General features: G+C 37.0%; 1 protein-coding gene across 3 annotated transcripts in view; it reads right to left on the bottom strand.

Annotated features, from left to right (window-relative positions):
* The window catches only part of LOC139108267 (glutamate receptor ionotropic, kainate 2), a 112,163-nt gene that overhangs the window by 24,368 nt on the left and 63,294 nt on the right, over positions 1-24,501 (bottom strand). For all 3 annotated transcript variants that reach the window (XM_070666400.1, XM_070666401.1, XM_070666402.1), the window contains exons 3-8: positions 21,293-21,454; positions 16,282-16,533; positions 11,056-11,231; positions 8,524-8,577; positions 5,591-5,758; positions 4,589-4,741 (exon numbers count right to left, since the gene is read on the bottom strand). In XM_070666400.1, coding sequence (XP_070522501.1) covers positions 4,589-4,741; positions 5,591-5,758; positions 8,524-8,577; positions 11,056-11,231; positions 16,282-16,533; positions 21,293-21,454 — 965 coding nt within the window. The remainder of the gene's footprint in view (positions 1-4,588; positions 4,742-5,590; positions 5,759-8,523; positions 8,578-11,055; positions 11,232-16,281; positions 16,534-21,292; positions 21,455-24,501) is intronic.

Genomic DNA, 24,501 nt, shown 5'->3' with positions numbered 1-24,501 from the left:
AGCGAATCTGCTGACTGCATGAAAACGAACTTCGCACCGTATTTTCGAGCAATAACGTGGAAAATAACCCGAGAACTCATCTTTGATCACGTACAAAGAAATATTGGTGAGGAAGTTGAAGTGTTTACCAAAGTAGCTTACCCAAATTTTATACAGCCAATTTTACAACTCTTTTACGTTCACTTACGATCAATCAGTTTTATTAGTTCGATATAAAAATACGGAATTAAATCTTCTTACCCCTACGTAAGCTTTATTAATTACTATTAGCAATCTAACTAATAATAACGTAAAACGTTGAATTGCACTTCACGTACGAAGGAATAAGAAAAGTGGAACGTTTGCAAACTTATAAACAACTGGCATATATCAATTCCCGACTCGTGTCTAGAAAAGTTCCGGCTTAACAAATAATGTTACGAATCTTTGTGGAAACAACCGTTAATTCCGAATGCAACGCTCCCTTGAACTTCCGCATACTTCCCTCCCTTTATCCCTCCGTCCTTTCGTTTTTATCGGGGGCTGAGTTAAACTTCGTATTGAACGTAAATATCCCTTCCGAGTTCACTGTTTTCGCACGACTCTCGCATCGCAATAAATACAAGTACTTCGCCATTTATCAGTATACACTTTTTAAATGCGTCTCGTGTATTATTTCACTTGTAATTGGAATTTAATCAGAAGCGATAGCTGTGCGAAATGAAGGTGAGTTTATTGCGTACAAAAAAAAAATAATACTTTATCTACATTAAGAAAATTCAGTTCAAATCGGTTGGATTTATTTTCTGAAATAGTAAATGAATTCTTTATGATCGAGCGCCGTGTGTGCTGTAAAACATCATTCGTGTCACCTTTCGTTTTAGAATATCCGCCTACGGTTTCGTAGGTTTCCAGGTTAAGGCATCGTACCTTTTCACAAGAAGCAGATTGCTTTGCATGTTTTATAAACCGCTGATCTTTAGTATTCAGAAAATAACCTGAAAAAACTAGTTGCAAATTTTACAGGAAGATTTCCTTTTTTTTCCCTCTCGTCTATTTTTGCATCTCGCGTTTCGAGTTAATGCGTGTCGCTTAAAATTTTTGTAACGAGCAGTTTTGGTTTCATTATAATTGTATTTTTTTAAATTGATATTTCAAGAAGGTTAATCAGCTTAAATTATTTTTTTTTTTTTTTAATGTTTAAGGATGCATTTTTTTAATATATTTATTTATACATCAGCCAATAACGTCAGCAAGGGAGTGTTCGGAAACAGCCTCGGTAAATGCATATATGTCTGTATTATCAACAACAAATGTTTGAATTATCTATAAAATAAAAGCGAAGCCATTATCTTCGATAGAGAGGCGCATGCTATACAATACCATACGTGATAAAATCAATCCAATGAACCGCATGTGCGCAATAAAATTGCATACATCATGTATCAAACAATATTACAATATTACATCCGAAAAATATGCTTCAGAAAATGGAATATTAATTATAATCATTTATCTCGTACATGAATAAAATGTTTTAAATATTAATTTTTTATTTGACTGCTAATGGATTATTTTTTAATACATATAATATTGTAAGTTCGGAGTCCGATGTTCGAATCGTATTAAAAAATTACTTACCGATGGTTTTAGGAGCACAAAATTCAATCCGGATTTATTTTCGACGGGCTCGATTTTTTCTAACTTGCGCGAATTATCGTCTGATTCGTTCGGTTGCGTAAGTCAGTCAATTGTCGCGCTCTTTAGTCGGCCTTCTTTTCAGTTTTCTCTAATTTTCGACACATTCATAAAGGTTAGCGCAATTCCGCACTAATTGCTGCCGTGAACATATACATTCAAAAGTAGACAACTAAAACTGCAGCCCAAAAATTGACTTTTCTCTAATAGAGGTCCATATATGTATACGATCTTTAGATAAATTTTACTTACGTAACGTTCAATACTCTTTCTTTTTTTTTTTAAATTTTTTATATATAAATTTTTGTTTCCCAATACATTAACGTTTACTGGTAAAGTTTTTTTTAGTTGAAAATTTATATACGTACGTACACGTGTTCTCTCTCTACTAGTAGCGTCGCCATGTGTGTAGATGCGATCACAAGAAAACGAGTGCGAATAGAGAACTACTTTTCCTCCGTAACGAAAAGATAACATTTGCTTTTCTCTATACAATACTTACAAGTACAAAGAAGTTTAAATTACAATCAAAATTTAAAGAAAAATAGTTAACATGGAATTTTTACATGAATATAAACATCTGTGATATTATATATTATTTTTTTTTTATTCGCGATTTTATTAACGTTGTAAAAAAAACCGCTTTTTGTTTTTTTAAATACAATTGACAAGTATATATATTGATTCAATAAATTACATTTTGTTCTTCGGTTTAATTGCTCGAACAAGTCTAGCTAGTCGAAAAATATCGTGAAAAATATCCATTGGTTACAATTTCGTATCTAATACGTACAAGATAATATTTCAAAAAATATTCAAAGTAATATTCGCGTTACTAAGTCTTTTAAAACGAGTTAAAGTATATGTGTTACATATATGAGCGTTAATTAATAAATTCAGGGTTGTTCATTTATTTATTATAGTTATTCGCGGAACGATAGAAACAGTGGGCACGATTATTCCCGTTAATAGGATATGGTCACGTCGGATGCTGCCAGTTTCCCGTCGTGCAGGATTTAAATGCATTCGCGGAGCACAACCGCGATAGTGCACCCGCCGCGCGGCATACTATCTCTTCGCGACACGCTATTTATTTCGGATTTAACATGAAAGGAACGTCGATAACGGTGCAGTGACGTTTCGAAAAGTACCGCGAGACGAGAAGAGCGTTGATATTTACGAATGAGTGGATGTTACGTGAAAGGAATAGAGCAAGCAAAACTTATCGGGAACTTCCATAATTTCCACGGCAAAGTTTTCTTCCTTTTTCTCTTTCTTCTATTTGGAACCACGAATATTTCTTTATTAGTTGATGACGTTATTATAACTTGAGCGGAACGCTGTGCAAATAACAGAAAAGAAAAAAAAAAAAAAGAATAAAGAAAGAGTATCTTGCGGAATCATACCTCGTGTCTCGCCCAACGAGATTAAAAATTGTAGCGCAGGTACTTGAAGTCAACCGATCACACGTGTAGAACATAATAAAATCTTAAAAAACTTTACGCTGCAACTTTCGCTTGTCATTTGAAACTAAAGCATGGTTATACCATGTATATTTTTACAAAAATAAAAAGTTAACTGTACCAAACTTCCATTATACGTAATAAAAAGTATATTTAACAATGAACAGAATCCGGATATCCCGCATTAATTTTTCATAAACAATTCTATTGAATTTTTTTACCATCTTTCTTTTTTTAAAGCTATATTCGTTCACCGCGACTGTGCTTCCGCAAAATATCCTGATCTGCGTATTCTGTTGTGCAAAGTGTACGCGCGTGTAATAGTGTTACACGCGTGATGCATCGGCGCATGCATAGTGTAATTAACGTGCGTATTCGTCGACCGAGAGCAACGTCGAGTACCGAAAATACATGCGGCACCGTCGTGCCGGTTACTTCCGGCGCGCTTACCATTTGTTTCGCGAGCTCGGCGTATTTTTGATTTTGTGAACCGGCTCGTTGATGTTGGACGTTGACGAGATATCGCGGTAGAGATTTATCGATTGGCGTACGATCCGTAATACCACTACTGACAGCTCGAACAAAAAAAAAAGGGGGAAAAAAAAATTCTGGTCGTAGAATGACTGCTAAAAATTCTCACGCCAGCTGCCAGACTAGGTGATAAAAGACTTCTTTTTTTTTATTATTATTTTTTTTTTTAATAATTCCCCAATTCGTTTTATGAATCACAGAATTGTTAAAATATCGAGACAAATTTTTAATACTAACCAAAGATACTAATCCAGATTAATTGTTTACGTATAAAGGTTTAGAAAACAATATAAGCACTTTGGCTTTTGTCTAATAAGAATATGTAGATCTGAAAGTTTGTGCTCCATTTAATTCATCATTGTCGCATGTAATAGGGAAGTCCCGTGCTGGTTACACTCGAGTAATAAAACTTAGTCCTCCACATGCGAACTCTAAGTCATGGATGGCACGTACGCGCGAGTTTACGTACGTGTCTCTCGTATGACGCGGTCGTGCATTCGGGATGGTCGCTGTGCATGGAAAGCGCGACCGTGGTGGCTAAAGGAGGAGAAAGCCCCGAGGTGAGGTTTCCGGGATGTAGCTATTTGCTAAATACGTTGTTCAATTATTCATGTGTCAACGTTGCTTTCCTTCCGTTGCCTTCTATACGTTCGCGGCTTATCACCGGACGACTACCAATCTCTGCAGCTGAAGAACGGCTCTCGGTCGTTAAGACGCGGTATACGTGACGTAAAGTTTTTTTTTTCTCTTTTTTTTTTTTTCCTTTTTTTTTAACAGCTTCCACCGTCTCAAAATTATAACTCCGCGTGACTGTGATAAAAGATACGCCGCATTTTCAACGTGGACGCTATTGCTATTTTGATAGTTATCTCGTTTTCGTCTAACGGTTCGCTTGAAAATTCACAGAACGTACGTACGGCATTAATATAGTTGTAGAGTGATAAACCGTCGTCCCACGGTTCCTCTTTCTCGCAGGACAGATTTGCTGGTCTTAAATCGTGACTACGGTCCAGAGCTGCCAAACCGTGCGCGAAAACCTGCACGCTATCGTACACCAAAGCTGGTTCTGCCTGAAACATACGTTTCCTTTTGACGGGAATTCGTGCTTTGCGTGTCCTCGCGCGAGGAATTTAATTTCAATTTGGAAAGAATTAAACATGGATAAAAGTTTCGCAGATATACAAACGTGTCGCGTTAGGGAACGCTAATTTTCAAGTCGAGTGCACGTTTCTTGAAATTTAGGTCGAAACGTCTTCGATTTAACGATTGGTAAAATTATATTTTTCTTTCGTTGTTGAATATTCTATCGAGTTAAAATTTTGATAAAATTTCGAGATAACGCTGGGACCGAACTAACGAAGGAATGAATTTAAATATATCGGTCTTTTTTTTTTTTTTTTACATCGATATACGTATATGCAGGGAAGAAATTCTAGGAAGTGAACTTGGCTATTTCAGCAAATGACTCGAGTATCTTCAAAGTCCTTGAGGGAAAACTATACTTAGCACGGTCAATTGATTCGAATTAATGACATTGCGGCACTAGCCGGAGGCGAAACTCACTTAATTACTGAAGGGCTGACAAAGCTTAAACTAGACAGACTCCGCTGACCAGAGTTTGGTCCATTCGACTTTTTAATCGCCCCTGCTTTTAATCTGTATTTGTTCGAAACTAAATTGTACTATGATTTAGATACCGGTTTTGTAATTAATTTTTCAACTTGAGACGCGTGCTTGCCAATTGTAATAGGAACGTAATCAGATGTGGAAGATCTTAATTCGGTATCCAAAATAATTTGTATAAAACTCGAAGTAAATTTTTAAAACTTGTGATAAATTTTACAACGTACATCGATGAAGATAAATAAGCATTTTAAAAAGCAATTCTTTGGTAAATTAAATTTGATATTTTCACCAACCTGAATAACTCCAGTTTTGTTCAGAATGGCATGTCCAATCGCCGGTTGGAAACGTTCCATCTGCTTGAGTACTTCGGCAACCTTAGGTTCTTCGAGATCCACCAAGCGGAAGGCTGTCATATTCACGCTATTATATTTGAAATCTTCCAGATCAAATGTCTCTATATCCTGCAAAAACAAATACCAAAAAAAAACCTTTTACATTCTCAACTAATTAAAGTATGCAATTTTAAATTTTAGCTGATTTTTAAAAATAAGTTTTCAATACGAATAAAACCAAACAAAATTAAGAACGTCGATAGGACATTTAATTTAAATACTAATTATTTCTATTATTTAGATATCAAAAAATAGAATCGATAGACAAATTTAGATCTTAAATATTAAAAGCTATGTTAAAAATATTCTACAAAAAAAATTTATTGAAATAAAATGTTCTGTTTTATCGAGAACGAGGACTTAGTTTTTGCTGTCAAATTAAATTATCGATTTATTCAGTTTAAATTTGAAATGATAAAGATTTTGAGCGTCTCAGAGAATATTTTTTAAAATGTAACTAGGGTAAGAGTTTTCGCAGCTTGCGGCGTAATTACAGGAATAAGCTGACTAAAATAAAAAAAAAAAAAAAAAAATGAGGCAGTTCCAACGATTTCCGTCATCGTCGTAATTGCAATCGTTACAACGTAACCAATCTCGGCCAGAGTCTTGGCTGGAAAGGCTCTCTTGGGGAGGGAATATGATTAATAATTTTACGGCGATGCATTATTCGCGATGCAGATCATTAAAGTAAATAACGCGACTTTTCCACAAGACTATTTCGCCGATAACCGTGCAGCTGTAACAAAGTTGATCGCGGCAGATAAAATTCCATTTCCGTTCTTAAGCGGCTTCTTCTATCCTTTTCGTTACCATTTATTTCCCCTCACACCTTTTCTTCATCTTTTAGCCCGATATATTCCATCGAAGCGCGGTATTCTCGCGAGCGTTTACTGTCGGAAGAAAAGTGCCTATAATTGTAACGAATCCGTTTTAATTCGTTCGCGTTTGCACTCTGGCGCGCAATTATTCCGTTCCAGATTAATCACAAAACTTCTATTGAAATACTATCGCGAGTAAGATTCCGAGAGTAATTAATTGTACGATAACAATATTATACGAGGGAACTATATATTATTATTATCCCCATTGTAGACTAGTTAGATTTCTATTGGTCTGGAGCAATCTCTAATCAATAATCGATTACAAGATGAACTCGGCAAATAACTTGACTGTTTCTGGATGCCATGCCATATTGTTCCGTAGGTAGATACATAGGTATACGTACATACGCGTATGTACCTTTTCACAAATGCATATACAGCTATGTTGTATTGCTTAATGGAATATAGTACAATCGATATTTGATCAATGATAAACGCGTTCGCGATATGAGCTTCTGCGCCATAATTATCTAGCTGCTAATATACATTGATCTCGGCTCAAAGTATCTAAATGCCGGAATGTTACAGTGGTATTAACGGCGAAACGATACCCGCGCACTCGCCGCGTATCCATCCGTCCTACGTATTATCTATTCCTGCAATAGTAAGCTAATTGATGGAAATCTGTTACGTTCGATGACATTCGAGAAATTGTATCAACGACGAGCGTGTTTGTCGAAAAGAATTTGCCTATCGGAAAGCAATTCGGTTTTTACATGTACGGGCACACTCCTCTCGTTATCGAACTGCAAAGTTCGGGGGTCATTTGCGGCGAACGTGCCACGCATGTATGCATGCACGGAAAGCACGCGTATGTATGCACGAGTGCAAATGTATCAAGCAAGAACGCGTATAGTTTCCTCATCCTATCCCTCTGGATGCGGTCTGTAGGGTTGCGTTTGCACGTCATAACTTCGGCTACGTTAGCCGCAAGGTTTATACGCGCTGTTAGCTCCATTTAAGATAGAAATTACCGCCGAATGGGACGACGGATTGGAATTTGAGTTGTATAGCTCAAAAGGCGAGGATGATGATATATCAAAGAAGGGTGTAAGGGACGGAGAAGAGAGAGAGAGAGAAGGATAGAAACGCCTGGTGACACACGAGTGATGAACTTTCGGTATATGGACCACGGTTAGGGAAATAACCCAATTATACTTTGCCTCACCCCGCTTACTCGTGGAGGTCTAATTTCTATCGCCGTATGTGCTCTAGAACCGTGGTAATACGCATAATAAGCTGCGCTAAATGTACAAAGAGATAACAGGGAGCGGTAGGAGCCGAGCGCTAGGCACGCGTTATGAAGATGATGAATGGTACACTGAAAAGTAAAGGAGCCTCGTCAGAGGGAGGCTCGTCAGAGACGTTTCTTTCCATTTCTTAAACGACATCCGCGCGAATATTGCTTGCCCGAATATCGAATAAAATTGAATTCACACATTCGCACTTGTCTTTGCGATCCATTTATGATTAATGAGCTATTAACAATTTTCATCATATTAACGTAGTTAATTAAACGAACTTCTCGTTACATTTGATAGACGCGCGAGGCTCATTAATTATACCCATTACAATACATTAATTCAATATTTAAACATAGATCGAATTGCGCTCCGGAGCGAAATGCAAATCTGGTCGTAATCATATTAATAAGAGAATATTAATGAAGATTACATCGAGGGGAAAAGTAGTGATTCAAGTTCTAGCATTTTTACATTGTTTCTATTGTATTATTATAATTAGAAATTTGCGGGGATTCTTGTGACGCTTTGTAGACGGTGCTAGCATTTGCGGGATAAAGATAAAATAATTTAATAGAATTTTTTAACAGAAAAATCCTTACTTCGCTTATTACACGCGGAAGCTTAATCTGAATTAAACTTTCATACACTTTCTTCTACCTTTGTTTCTTTTTCGTACATTGATCAAAGCTGAATAATAAAGAGTACTTACAAAGGTTGTGAACATGTAGTGGTATCTGTAGTCATTCATTTGCAGTTGCAGTATCTGTAAGAAATTGAAAAAGAAAAAATTGTATTCGGCTGGTTTTATTAACGGTATATTAATTAAGTCGCAGCAGTCGCTAAAGCAACGAACGTATATCTTACCGCGATATTACAGTAAAGAGTTTATTGCATTAAATTTTGCTTGGAATATTGATTCGATGTGCCAATATTTTGACAGCATGGGTTTTACAATCGTTCCCGCTTTAGGTGTTATAGGTTGCACACACGTGTGCTTTATACAGGCTCTACGTTATCCCGCATACGTGTATATTGCAGTATGAACATTTGCAAGACAAATATTATATCGTCTATCGTTATTCCACTACCAAGGATATTGATATTGCACCCTTTGTGGTCCGATATAATTCGCCGTTTTTCATTCCCCCGCGGTAAGGCCACGGCCATACGTATAGATCGATCGAGCGGAGATGGAAGCGAGTCAGATAAAAGAGGTCTTGCGCGGATCTTGGAAAAACCCTCTTCGTAAAAAGGACGTAGCCGAGAGAGCGTGTGAGGTTAAAAGGATATACGGGAACCGTTGCATGAAAGCACGGACGTTTTTTGATTACTCGACCGGTCGAGGGTTATCCTTGGAAATTCTCAAGGGACGTAACATGCAAATAACGGACTTGCTTCGACCGCATCTGAAGCAAGATTGCTTCCCGCTGACAAGGTGAAAAAGGAACGAAATCTAATCTCTCTTACCTCCAATGTGTTTACGGTCTTAATCTTCGCAGCCGCGAACGAGATTTTTCTCTCGCACTTCCTGTTTTTTTTTTTTTTTTTTTTTTTTTGCGCTCGACTACTTCTCCACTATTGTTTTATTCATTTTAATTTATGAACTGCTTTATATTCATCGGCAATTGTGATAACAGCTATCTGTTTATCGTATGAAATTTTTAATACACGTATAAAAATTTATCTCGTTTATTATATTTTATACTCTTTACTAATTACGGGTTAGTTAATTTATTAGAGTGAAATTAAGTTTAATATTTTGTACCTTTTATATCAACAGTATTTTAACGAGAATTTTCATATAATTTTGTTACGAAACATCTATTATGCAAAATTCACCGGACGCGATCGTAATTTTATTTTGTATTTATGTTACGCAATTCAGGTAAATCGTAAATTAAACGCTGAATAATTTATGCGTTATCATACCGTGTTCTTTGTATAAATTCGTTACGGTAGGCTGTAATTTTTTCACGATATTTGATATATCCCCTTAGTCACAATGAATTAAATTCTTTGATTTTTAGCAATATTATACATAACCAAAAACTAGTCAATAATGCAAGTTTCAGTAGTGAACAATCGAGGCGTGTATTTCCGGTACGTTGATCACCCTCTCGATTATGTAAATTTTTCTATTTGCCAGCCGTGCCCGCAATGTTTCTGAAAGTGTTGTAAATTGTGAAAAACATCAAGTGCTTTTATCATTTTGAGCGCGGGCGCAAATAGTGCGCGATTTTCACAAGTTATTTTCACTGTTACCACTAACAGTTCATGTAATATAATTTCACGAGGCGCCGATTTGCGTCATCTGTTCACAAATAGTTGGTTATTGTGAAGCTTTTAGCGCCGCGACTGACCGCGAATATCCCACAAACATAATCCTTTAAGTTAGAATAATTTTTCAAATACAACACGTGGAAATAAATAAATAAATTATACAATATACAATATTAATATTATAAAATATTAAATACGCAAAATTTTCTAGGCGTTGGTATTCTTTCAATATTTTTAAGTTTGATTTGAAAGAAAGGAGGACGTAAGAAGCGTTGCTTTGAAAGGAAAAAAAAAAAAAAAGAAAAAGAAACGCGTAATCACCATTAATCCTAATTGCAAAAGTCCTTTTAATCTTCGAGCTGAGTCCTTTTGCATGATTCTAGAAAGTTATTTGCGAGCTGAGATGCGTCCTGCGCGTGTACAGATCTCTGCCTGCTCTTTGCTTCCGTTTTACATCCCGTAAACAACATGTTTTCTAGACTATACGACCGGTGTCTCGTCTTACATGATCACTATAAGCTGCTTTTCCTACGTCGGTGATTTTTACGATTTTAATGATTTCAAGGATGTTCGAGAAAATATTTAAATAGTTGTTGACATAAAACGTTTCCGTGAAAACATATCTTCCGATATATTTTATTGCAAATGTTCGTCCAAACTTTACGAGATAAGTAGATGTTTAGATTTTAGAAGAAAATAGGAAAATAGACAGAGCCATGTAGCAAATATAAAATCGAGTAAGTTTAACACGCGGAAAATTAAATTAAAAAAAAAACGAAAAAACGCGAGCGTGCTGTTTGCATTTAAAATATAAGTACTTTCAACATCGTTTTAAAGTAATTAAAGACTAATTAAAAAAAAAAGTACAATTAGAGGAATTTCTTTTTCCTTAGTATACAAAGAATATTGATGTTCAATTGCACGTGAAACGATGTCAAATACCAAATCGTTAAGAACTTACCGCGCGAAAGAATTGCTGCATGTGCGCCGGGTCTGTGTCGACAATCAACTTGAAGATCTCTTTGTGTCTGACCTCCCGCAAGACCTGCCTGTAGGATGTAGGACCTGCCTGACGAATGTACATTTCAGTTCTCACTGATGGCGGTGATTTCACGAGATCCTGTAGTTTGAATAGTCCTGTAAAGCACAAGAGAGATTTTTTTTTTTCACGACAAATTGGCCCTCGGTGCGATGCCGAGCTTCATCATTGCTTGCTTGGTTTTTTTCCGAGTTTTTTTTTTTCAAATTTATTCCCTTATAAAGCATTCAAAGTCATGTCGTTTCAGCAAGGTATTTCGACATTGTCATCCATTACTTGTACCATGTACTTATTACATGAATTTTAAATAATTAATTATCACTTGGCTCGGGCGAGAAATGATCGCGGCTGCGCGCGTATTCACTTAAATTCGCAACCCTTATTTTTTAATAAAACTTGAACGCTTGTTGAATTTAATAAAGTTTTCGAAAGAGAAAAAAAAATCTTAAATATTTCTAACTAAAGTTTATAAAAATTCTCGACCAAAATTGTACATTTCATGAATTTATCAGAATGCTCGTTAGTTCGCTCGTTCAGTGAATAATTTAAAATAATTGGTAGACTTGAATAATCATACCTAACAGTGTGTAAAGTTTTTTTTTTTTTTCTGCAGTATTATTTCGAGGATTTGCAAAAATAAGAATTTTATTCTGTTCCCTTTACTTTGTGCGTAGCGCTGTGCCATCAATGAGGTCAAGAGATCTCTCGCGCATAAACGTTATCTTCTAAATGATAGGACAAGGGAACATGACTAGTATACATTTTTCCTGAATTCCTTCCCGCCTTTTCTCTCTCTCTCTCTTTCTGTATCGCGCAATGATGTCGTAAATTCCTAGATATAACATTGTGTATAGCTACTGCTATCTACCAAGTTAATTTTGTAAACTAGACCGCTACGCGTTATTTTCCTACTTTCCCTTTCACACTTCTCCTGGGCATAATGCTTGCAGAGCTTTTATTCAACATTCCACGAGAATCTCAACCATCATTAACCCTTTATTATCCAGCGATATTTCCGCGCTCTTTCGTTCAGAAGTTACTTACGTAAATCCAATTTAATAAACTTTACAAACCGTAAAGTAACATTTTTCTTCTTCAACTACCGTGTTTAAAGAACGTTGTAAAATTTATTTTACTTTCAATCACTTATAGTAAGCAGGTTATATTAATGCCAGAGAATTGTAAAAGATTCTGGTTCAACACCAGAAAGCTCAGCGTCAATACTTGATCAAAGAAACTGTCATTGAAATTAAGTTCTCGAGTCTAAAAACATCTTGTATACGAGCGAAGAAGTATGGAAACGACCGTAATTACTCGATTTGTTCCGAAAGTCAAGTTTATCATTTTTTTTATTTTTTGCATTTTGCGCCAACTTTCCTACAAGTCTATGCTCGTTAACGCGCCGGAAAATTTATCTCCTTCTGCTTTCCTTTCGCCGTCCTTTGGCTGTTTATCGATCCCCTTCTAGCCGTCGCGTCGCTCTATTCGTCATGATCATTACGGAAGAGTAATTAGCAAGCTCAAAGTTGGCGGCACCTATCTGAATGTTCAAGAAGTCTCTTTCAGAAATACGGAAAAGTGGGATTGCACCGAGAATCTTGCAACTTTATCAGATTTGTATCCCCCTCAGTAAAATTCGAGGACTAGACTCGGCGCTTGAAATTAAAAGCGTTTAATGTGTTGCTTATTTTACGAGTCAATTTTTTTTCTTTTTTTTTTTTTTTTTGTAAGTTTATTATCAAAATATTTTATTAAAAATATTATTCAAATATGACACCTTTTACTTTTTAATTATTCTATAATTAGAACAAAGATATAAATCGATGGACCCGTGATTAAAATTGAACGTCAGAGAAATTGACGCGAAGGAATGAATGTAGCGAACGTAACTGCATATACTTATGTAAATGAATTCCGTGCACGTGACAGAAATCTCGAATCGGCAGCGTAACTTTAAGAAGTAATCGAAGAACAATCGGATGGAAGTAAATTGTGAAAGTTGCGATGTCTTCTTATTTTAGCTACGTCCTTCCGAATTCTGTTACTGCTGTGAAAATGATTGGAAGAAGGTCGCTATCGCGCTTTTGACAGCTCAGTTACAAAACTGCTTGTAAATTAAATTAACTTATCCACATTGTTCGTCGGTGTCGAAAAACAAATCCTGTTTTACAATTCATCAGATACGAGTCTTTGTTACTTTCACGTTGTATCTGATCGTATATTCCAATAACCCGCATTACATTTTCACGAAAACGTAGCTGTTGGTCGTATTATGATATAGTAGAGGAAGATTATGGAGAGCTCTTCTCCATTCGCGAAAATTGGTTATTTCATTTGTCACGTTTCGCGCGGAACATTTCACGCGGAATGTTTTACGGAAGTTTATTTCTATTGTTTTGCATTATTTCGCGGACATCTTGTTCTAGCAAGTTTAAAAATAATAATTGAGTAATAAATAATAACATAATTTTTTTTGTAATTATTAAAATTGCTTATAAAAAAAAAAAAGAAATATCGATTTTAGAAATGATTAAAATGCTTCTTTATTCTGGAAAGTTAGTAATCCCATTTTATATTAAATTACGCGAAGAACCATTTCGCAAATACTTTTACTATTGTTTCGTTATTCCATTCATTTCTCGTTAACGTTAATATAATAAGTTTGAAAACAACAACCTATTATTTCTATCATTGTTAAAATAAGTTAACAAACGAAAACTCATAATAAATTTAAAAAATTATTAAAATGGGTTCGTTATTCGAATTTACAAAAAAAATGTGTTTGGGATTTGCCACCCGATAGACGCGTGATCTGCGAGAGATTCGGCTGATCGTGCCGGAACACACGTGAGTCTCGCGTGGACTTTCCGATTCTTTTTGCAATCTACCGAAAAATGTAACTCGTATGGCCCAGCTGGCCGTTTTAGTTTTATGTAGCCGTACGAGACTCACTAACAGCGTAGCTTCGTGCATGCGTTTACGCGCCCGAACCGTGTACAAGATGTTTTCACGACGTTGATTATAAATGATACAAAAACCACGCGAGATTAAATTATAATTATTATAAAAGTGACTTCAACACTTTCCACGTATCGCGATAATTCATACGTGTATTTGTGCCTCGGGATCTCGCACGTTTGGCACGAGCCCTAGCGCGGCCGCGTTAAACTATTCATTATTATTTTACACCGAAAAACGAAACTTTTCACACTCGGTAAAGTTTTAACGAACTGCGAAACTAGGCGTTTCTCCAGCTATGAATAACTAAATGACAACGAGCGTGGGTGCGGGGGATGCTTTGCCAAAATTGCGAAGCGCCCGAGAGACGTATTCAAAATCTCTAGCGATGATTCTCATTACGTTTCGAGGCTCCCTAATTAACCTTATTAAATCCCAGTTATCGTGCGAAAAATTTACGAGTTGCCGCCGCGCGAATTGAAATTGCAAATCGGCATCGTGCTTCAACGAACGGCAAACGAGCCGCTTAACATTTAACAGCGTTTAGGAAAGTGGCTACCTTTTGCATGCTGATGTTTCAACGAACTCGTGAGACACGGGGATTTTCTCAGCTGATGAATATTTAGTCGATACCGGGCCGCGGAGATGTTACATTTCTCTTCGCTACAGCGAGCCGTAGTGAAGACGTACGCTTTTACGACGCGGAATTTTGAAACTCCTTGTCTCGTCCTTCCCGCCGTGGATTTATGGCGGGCTATAGACATTGCGGGGGACGGGGAGGGCTTGCGCAAAAAGCGCACTCTTTCCGTTTCCTCTCGTTTTATCGCTAACGGCAACGTTCTACTTCGTGCTTCTGTTATATGCCACGTTACATCGCCCAATCAGGAGCGGCAGTTTAGGGAAGATAAGGTCGGAAACTCCTCACTTCTTCTCTCATGAGAACCATAGAGAAAAGGACTTCGCAAATGTATAAAGTAGATTCGCGATATTTCTTGTCAGCTCTTTGAATATTAAACGTGAAGTATATAATAGTCACTTCTCCACCCTTCTCCCGTTGTTTCCTCGCGAGTCTGGATCGTAAACAAAATTTTTTATATATATTAATGTTTTGTTCAACGTTGATTTTTATTACTGTACTATCGAGATTACCCCGCGGTCTTTTCTCTCGAAGCAAATAAATGCAAATACTCTCGAATAGACAGATATGGATGGAGGAGATGCGAACGGACTCGTATATCTTCTCTGCACGGACGGGGTAGTTAAAATATACTAATGCGATTCCGGAAAGAATGGAAATAGTGGATGACTTTGGCGTAGATATTATACGTCAACGCCGCGTCGGAATTTCGATGAGTCGCCGTGCGGATGGTGCCAGCCCGTCGCGGAATGGAAATAGGCGCCAAGAGGAATCACAGCGCGAGGGGGGAGGCTCCGAGGGATTAAGTTGGCGGCGGAAAAAAAAATAAAAAAAAAGGGAGGAAGCTGGCGGGAGCGACAGAGAGCAGCGATCTCGTGAAAACGGTCGTCGCGAATTTACGTCGTCGTATGTAAACGGGTGCGTTACTTCCGCGTGCGAGTGACAGGCCGACATTTTGGACGGTGGCGGGACTTCCACTTCCGGTGTCTGAGTCCGACGTTCTATTTGCATAGAGACGCATCACCGACGCCGCGGAGAAGCCAAAAATAAAATGAAATAAAATAAAATACAGAGCCTGCGTAATGAACGCGTCGGCGGTGCTAACGAGATCGCCTTTTTTTGCACATATATATGTATATATATATCTCCGTAGAGTAGCTTCCACATTGTTGCTGTTATATGACGCTTGGTAAAATGAGTTCCGTGCGGTCGGGAAATCTTTCTGCTCGCGTGTCACGTTAGCGTTGTATTCGCGCATACACAGTCCATCGCATTCTCCATTCCTGTTACTGTCCTCGGAGAAATGCGTGATGTTTGATCTCTATGCATGCTCGGGCAGTCCGAGGTCGCCGCGCGATTATATGCAAGTTTAATACCGACGTTGAAAATAAAATTGAAAGAAACAAAACGTCGTCGTTTATGCGGGGATGTATTTTTATTTTTTTTTTTTTAAATATTGTTCGAAATACGATGGAGAGCTGTGCGTGCTCGTGTCGATTCAAAGGATTATCGCGACGGGTCTCTTGAACGTAACGTCATTGTTCTCCACTCACCGTAATCTTCCTCGTAGATGATAGCCACTCTAGTCCAGTTTAAAAAGGAAATGAGATCCTTGAATGCGTTGTTGAGATGATCTTGGGCGGGATACAAGTTAATGCTGAACTCTTTGAAGGTGGGCTCGAAATCGACCCGCGCCTCGAGGTGAGGGACGTCCAATGCCTCGCATATACTTTGTATATGCGCTCCTAAAAGTGGGTCAGACGGTCCGAAGATGCCTTGCACCGATCTCGATAATTGTTTGCAAGCTGCAATTAAAGTAAAATCAGTAATTTAATATTACCAGAACGTATCGGTTTTTTTTTTTTTTTAAATTCTATTTTTACTAACAGTTGGCAAGGAATGGGTTTCAAAAACCTTTTATTGGGACATTTAAAAATAAATATGACAATATGGTAGTATAAGACGAGCGAGAGAAATGTCAATGGAGGCATGAGGGCGTGCTAAAACGGAGATTGGAGAACGGAGGACTGGTTCTGACATATCAATTTCATATTTCTAGATGAAGCGCACTTGGAAGTCCTGTATCAGCGAAAGCTGCGGTAAATTGACGACGTACTCTTTTCATCTTCGCTACTGTTCTCTCTCATAATATTGCATAACAGATTGCTATTTTAGAACGGCATTAGAATAATTTAGCGGAGTAAATGTACTCGAAATTTTCTTTATCATGTCCGCTAAAGCGTAACAAAGTAAAAACTTTCGCGAAATGGCCTGCGTAATGAAAAAAAAGAACAAAAAAAAAAAAGAAAGAAGCGCAAGCACATAAATGTCATTTTGTGGAATGCACATTTAATTGTCGTAGAAACTTTTTTATCGCGTTACTCGTTAATTAAGTCAAACGAGAGTAAATAAGAATTGTCACCACGTTACGATATTGCAGCTTCGTTTAACGAACCAACGCTTATCCGTTTTGCGGTAATGAGCGCAGCAATTTCCTCACAAAGAACCGTGCCGGAGCTTTCTCATGACTTTTATGAACTCGATATAATGCACTCGATACAATCAGCTCCCACAATTTCGCGGATTATCACAATCGAGATGATGATACAGCTATAACAGTCTTAAAGATATTCTTTTTATTTAATTATTTTCTTTTCCCTGTAATTGTTACAGACACTTTATTACATCATCAATAATTACTTTGAACAATTAGTTTCATTTGAAGTTCCACTGAGCAAATTTACGCGTTTTATTATTTAATTTATTCGACTCAACGAACATAAATGTTTTTAAATAAATTAAAACGAACGAGCGGGAGTTAATTACAATCTGTCGCTAATTTTTTCACGCAATTAATAGAACGGAAAGCCATTTACTTTTAAACTTTATTACATAACATTTTAATATTAGATTTGAAAGTTTAATTTACACCAACTGAATCCTTCGTGTCTATTTTTTTCTTTCTTTTTTTTTATATTTTTCTAGCAAAAAGTTTAATCTCATTTTAGATATCCTCAACACATATTTGACTTTTCGGAATATAAAAATTTAATTAACGCAAACGCTACGTAATTGCGACGAACTTCCTGCGATCAACATTTTAACACGGTTGAAGGATGATCCATTAAACGTTCTATCTCGTTAGTTCCGTCGTTAAAAGTTATATAAACAGCTCCGCTCACATACTCGGTAAAACTTTCTCGTATAGAGATGTGACAGTCGGAGTTATCAGTGGATTAAGCCGGCTGACAACGAGCTGTAAATCTCTTTCAAAAATCATTGTAGCGTCGTACGAGGAATGAGAAAAGGGGACAGATAGGGCAGAGAGTTGTCTATTAGGATTACGAGTGCAATGTGCGAACGGCGCTTTTTCCGTAGACGCTGAAAAATAAAATCCAGCGAAATAATCGCTTCGTCATTTGGTTAGCTGCACGCCATTTCTGGTCGTAGCTCTCGTAAACGAAACCTCCCATTAAAGTGTTCCACCTCGGTGGTCCCCGGGTCGCTGCTCCTTAAAGTTATCCAATCAATTTTTCTGGTTTAAGTCTCTTCCGATTTCTATCTCCCTTTGTTTTCCACTTTTCGCAGCGATTCGAATGAAATTACACCTACGAAATAAATTTTGAGAGGGTATTCGCGCGTCGTCTTACATTTTTTTATAAAAGACAATTTCGTTTTCGACGTAACTGGAAATTAATAAAGAACTGCACATTTTTTTTCCTTTCTTTCTTTCTTTTCTTTTTTTTTTTTTTATTGCCAGCATAACTTTGTTATAATACAAGAACGTACTATAAAACTTTTGTGCCGTAAAAAGAAAGAAAAGAAAAAAAAAAAAAAGAAGCACCCTTTCAATGCAGCGGAGAAAGTATAAACTTTTTCTTCAAAACTTTTTTGTTATAATTGTTTTTGATGACGTATCAGCTTTAACGACTTAAAATTGTATGAAAGTAAATTGAATTTTAATAGACACTGTCTTTTCGTATTCTTTTAAACTTTCTTTTTATACATTTTAATACTTGAATCAATTTTTTTTTCTATTTAATATTTTATTAAAATAAAATTAAGGAAAGTATATTCTAATTAAAAATAAGAAATTAATTGAAGTAAGTATAATACTCGAAAATTTTATTTCATTGTTTTCGAGGTAGATTTTAGATACTTCTGCTTTCATGGAGGAAAGAAAATCGTTTATTTTCCTCTTTATTCGTTCAACAGATGATATGATAGCAATATGCTCTTCCGCAATTACCTCGATAATCGATCCGTGCACGATTCATTCTTCCGACGGTAAGATGTCACAATACTTTATAATCCGTACTAGATGCTCTCAGAAATTCATAGAGGATTTTCTCGAGTGTTTCATCGTGAATCCAATTTCCCATTGAGGCTTTGTTCCTCGTTTCCCGTCCTGGAGAGCCCTGACATAACGGCGCGGAAAAATAAAGAATCTTACGTAACAATTTTCTAAAGAATAACAGAAGAAACCCGCGTTGGTTCTCTAAACTGCGCGTTCTCTATATTTTAACGAAAGCTTCCTTTCCCTCTCGTTCGATAAGATCCGACTGCGCGAGAAGAACGTACGTCTAATTTTCAATTTTAATATCTCGCTGAATGGAAAAAAAAAAAAGAAGAGAACAAGGTTAAACAAAGTTTTCTCCCTTGAAAAGAATATATCTTTAGCCAGATGTGTCGGAGAATAACGGCATTTTAATTCTCCCATTTGCACCCCGCGATGCATAAATATTCGATCTTACGCGGTAAGGCAAGGTGAAGCTTTCAACCCATTTGTAAAATTTTCACATGAAGAAATCCAGGCCGTGGACACATTAGACGTAGATAATGCAAACGGTGGAAGCATCGCCCGTGATTACTTTTCGGCGGGAACCGCGCGTCACGGTATATTAAACGCGAGAGTCAACCGAATTTGCGCATACGCAACATTAAACTTGCGCGGAGATTCCAGAAATGTGTACAGACACCTTCTGAGCGGTACACGGGAGATTTATCACAGGGGTGAAGCCAGATTACAAAAGAAAAGTTGGAAAAGTTGCCGCGGTTCGACACAGTTCCGACCCCCGTTCGCGGAAGAGGAAACGCGGCGGCGAGATCGGTCGGAAGAAAAGCGGAATAATCTTTCCAACCGTGGATATCATTTCTAAGCGTCTGGAAGGGAAGAAAAAAAAAATATACGTAGATTCTCATTACGCATAATGGAATTCTGTAGGCATATTTACGACCGAATATTTCCCGCGCGAAAGAACCTAAAAGGATGTAAATAGTCATATTCTTTAGTGCTTTAGCGCCTTGAAAAAAAAAAAAAAAAATGAGAAAAAGGAAAGAAAGAAAGAAAGAGTTGTTATAAAAATGTATTATTTTCGACATTTATCTTGGAGATTCATTTTGGAGATACGTTGTTATAGGTATTTATTATTTAAATTTTGTTAAAAAAGAGGAGACAAAAGGTTCTTTTACAGTGAACTTATGCAGTACTCATACATATAAATAAACTCGGAACTCGCAAAGTAAGCAAGAGTATGTCGTAACCTCTTTTTATCTTGCTTGTTCAGTGAGTTAAGAATCTTCGCTGCGCTTCAAGAAGAAAATTTTATGTGCTCCCTGGATAGTTGCATGATTTAACGCTCGAATTTAATCGTTGTATCGCATTTCGTGATAGTTTACGTAATAAAAAAAATAACACAGTTTTCCGGTTATCCCACTTTCCCTCCGGAATATCTTCTTTACGGTACGAAGATGAATTTTCGCGATTGAAACCGTGTGTGCATTCTCCTAAGTCGTAGCGAAGCGTCTAAGCTTTTATTAAATCGTGATTGTATTGATTTCTTTCGGACCATAGAACGGATTCTTTATAGTAAGCTCGCGAGGCATAACCCGAGAATCGCCGGGCTAAACCAAACAAGTGGATATCTCTGCTACGCGATGTAGAATTTTGTAAGAAAACACATTTCGAAGAGACATTGCTTCGTGGCGAATTCATAACCGGTTGAGCTCGTTGCGCCCCGAGATTTATCCGCTGCGCTCGCGATCGCGGGAGAGACATTGTTATGGTTTCGGCTCTTCGAGTCGATCCGGTTTCGTGTTATTTTACATAAATCTGAAGCTACATCATGTCGCGTGCGACGTCCTCGCGCTGTAATTCACGCTATACCTAGTCGCTAACTGAATTGCTTTCGCTAGGCTTCCTGCCAACTTTTAAGCTCGCGTGTCAAAAGCGCTCCGCTGACAGGAGATTCACGTCACGCTCTAACCGCCGGCCTTTTGATCACATTAAAATGGAGATTAAATTAATTAATTAGCTGGTTTTGTTCGGCATCGCGTCACTATTCGTAGCTTGACCCGCGCTGGTGAAATTAATTTATGCTTTTGTTATGTAAATTGCACAAACTGAAATATATTTTCGTTTGCATTCGCACCCGCTGTACTTAGGCTACTTGTAAAATAAGAATTCAGGCTTTATTTTGCACCAGTCGAGGTTTTTTTTATGAATATCTTGTTTAAAAATTGATGGTTTTTTTTTCTTTTTTTTTTTTTTAATTATTTTCATACCTTTCTTAGACGTGCGGAACGAATCATCTTTAGGCACATATTGGATATCGTAAACCAGAGTCGTGTTCGCCAATAAAGTTTTGTCCTTGTTGATTTTGTAAATGGCATATTTAAATGCCAACTCCGACGGGCTGTCCTTCTGGTCTTCAGTGAAAATCGCTCCTGCAACAATTAAATAATTGTCTTTCTTAAATGCAAAAATAAATTTAATAACTGCGAATTATAGGCAAAATATCTCAATGCGCTATTAATCTGCTTCCTTTCCTTTTTATAATTTTAATTTTTTAATCCTATCTTAAAAAATTTATGTGACGCGTAAATTAGCTGTTAATTATTACCGCTTAAAACCGACGCTGGGTAGTTCTCTCTCGCTTGGCTTGCTTTACGCCAAGCGAGAGTCAACGTCGACGATTTTGAGGTTTGATTTAATTGTAATATTTAATTAATATGTCCAGGCAAAGACGGTCTTTGCGATTTTCGAGATCGTGGACGACCTGGTGGAAGCACCGTCTTTGTCTGGACATACGAATTAAATATTACAATTAAATCGAACGAGAGTAACGAATACATTGGCGCGGGGGGAGGTGGGGTGAGGCGGGGGTACGTGGTGAGAGCGAGCGCGAGCCTACGTGCCGCGCGCTAGGTATATTCCCCCACTCTTCCCACTCTCGCTTTGTCCTTCTCCAGCGGTCGCGCAAGCACACACGTCCTACGCACTGCACAGCAAGCACGTGTCTCCGTACCGAAAGTAATTCGCACCTTCGTTTAACGAAAACCCTTCAGGCACGATAACTACGATTAATCTTAATATTTCTTTTTGTTACAGATCGACGCAGTAGCATCCGCCGTCGTCAACGAGAGTGTCGTCGCCGCCGACATTAAGAATTACACGAACCGCAGTCGGTTCGTCGGTCGTCTCGGGAGTTTCGTATAGTTATTCGGACGGTTTTTTATAAACGCGAGTGCCGAATAGAAACGCGCGAAAGAGATACATAATCTTCGCAACTGTAAAATCACGGTCGGGGTATTCGCGAGTGACTCGTGCGCGGAAGGAGGACTCGACACGTCCCATCTGAGAGGAGGAGCAGGCCCGGGACGGGCATCCTGCATCGGCGGAGCAACTTTTAGGTAAGATATTAATTTTTAAAATAAAATCTTTATTTAAAAAAACCATTACTTTATTTTTTATTAATTTTATTAATTGATATACATGTGTACATTAATTTTTTTCTTTTTATGTTACAGTCACCGGCAGAACTCCACAACTCCGCTGAAGCTCATGCAGATTGGTAAGTAGCATGATTTTCTTTTTTCTTAGTTTGCACTTAGGACCTTTTAAGAAATAGCGCGCGCTCATAATTTTTTCTAGTATTGTTAAAAATTTAATTGATCTACGCGGTTTTATTTTCAATTTATTCTTTCCCTCGCCGAAAAAGAAAATATTATATGTTTTTGGATTGGCGGTTAGCAAACTTCCGTGCATTTGTTAATTGTTCGCCACTTTGTCAACGATAAAAGACTGCGGGATTTTATATCAGAATTACGTTATACACTTGAATTGTGTGCGAAGCACTCTGAGGAAATGCTTCCCACAGCAAAAGCAGAAATGAACTAGTAACGTAGACATACCCGAAAAGAAAATTCCGGCGCCGCTAAAAGAAACTGAATTCATTGAAAGTTATAACCGAGTTCGTGAACTTGCAATAACGATCTCTTTCGTATCTGTCGTACATATCTACGTACATATACAATCGTAAGACACCGCGCGATTCCCTCCTCCCCCTAAATTTAATTAATGACTTCACCGCAGTGTAGCTCACTTCGAACGCGAGTTTTAATTAAATTCGAATAATTACCGCGGCCGAAACCACGCTCGCGATATCAGGAAGTACTAAAACGGAAGCGTTCTCGTAAACTAAAGTGTTGACTTTCCATTGAAAATTAATACTGAAGATTGTGTTCGTGCAATTAACAAAAATAGCTTTTGTAATAATATTTAAAAAAAAGAACTAATTAAAAGATGGATAATTAGTTGCTTTTTAATTTGTAACATACTTCGCAAGAAACCTTGGGGGTATCTAAATCTTTAAATACAGCTTGAACGAGAATACTTTATCACTCGACGTTCTCTTAACTAATCCCTTAATAAATTCATGGAACGTCGATTCACCATTCTTTACATCGCCATCGTTTTTATGATCCCGGTAATTAACTTACCTTTTAAAAACCATTTTGTCCTTTTTGTAACATTATCGAGTAAAACGCTTTTCAAACTGATAGCATTTTTTTTTTCACATCAGCTTTATTAACTAATCCATTTTTAAGTAATCCGATCGTTAATCTCTAAAAGTACTCTTCGCTCAGTAATTACATTTTTCTGACTCTACCTGGCAGCACGTGGCAGGCTGCAACGTTTGTGTTTTTTGCACACAATTGTTTACAAAAGCAAGCATTGTTTTTTTATTTATATAAAAATTATAATGTCGCTAATTATTATTTTGTTGTTTAAATAACAATTAGAAGGAATAGAATTGGATAATTAGCTACTAAAGAAAAAAAATCTTACACATTTTAGAAAAGATTAATTTATTTGAGATCGTATTCGTACAATAAATTACATTATTTTTAACTGCTTATACATTTTACCGTGAACGTATTTCATACAACTCAATTTTTTTTATTTTATATTGTCATTTCTGTAACTCTAACACTGCACATCAATTGGAAAATCTTTTATATATATATATTAGAGCGGTATAGCAAATTAAACATTACATAGAAAAAAAAAAGAATTAATATAAAATAGATGCGAATAAAATTTGTAAACGCTGAAATTTATCTTCGTCAAACTCGTAGTATTCCCTACGGAATAAAACTGTTGGTACAAAATCAATCTCCGTCACTTACTTTGAAAAAACAAAATATCTCCGATTATGTGCAGTTAATTACTTTCAAATGGTACCTTCGATGAAATTCTTTCTTCAGAGGTACCAATTATAGATAACGTCGTAAATTTCTCTATTCGTTAAATGCAGCATTGCAAAGCGAATTACATTAATTGGTGATAATATTTTGGTAACATTTGCCGAAAGTTTATGTAGTACTTAGCGCATAGTTATGCATCGGACGTTAACCTGGTCGTATCCGACTATCTCTTGAATTGCATTGTAACAATCGCGCATACTCTACTCAGCAAAGCTGCATTATCC

Source organism: Cardiocondyla obscurior, linkage group LG14 (assembly GCF_019399895.1).
Source record: "Cardiocondyla obscurior isolate alpha-2009 linkage group LG14, Cobs3.1, whole genome shotgun sequence".
Taxonomy (NCBI): Eukaryota; Metazoa; Arthropoda; class Insecta; order Hymenoptera; family Formicidae; genus Cardiocondyla; species Cardiocondyla obscurior.
The sequence above is the reverse complement of the archived record's forward strand: the minus strand, read 5'-3'. Positions and strand labels throughout refer to the sequence as shown.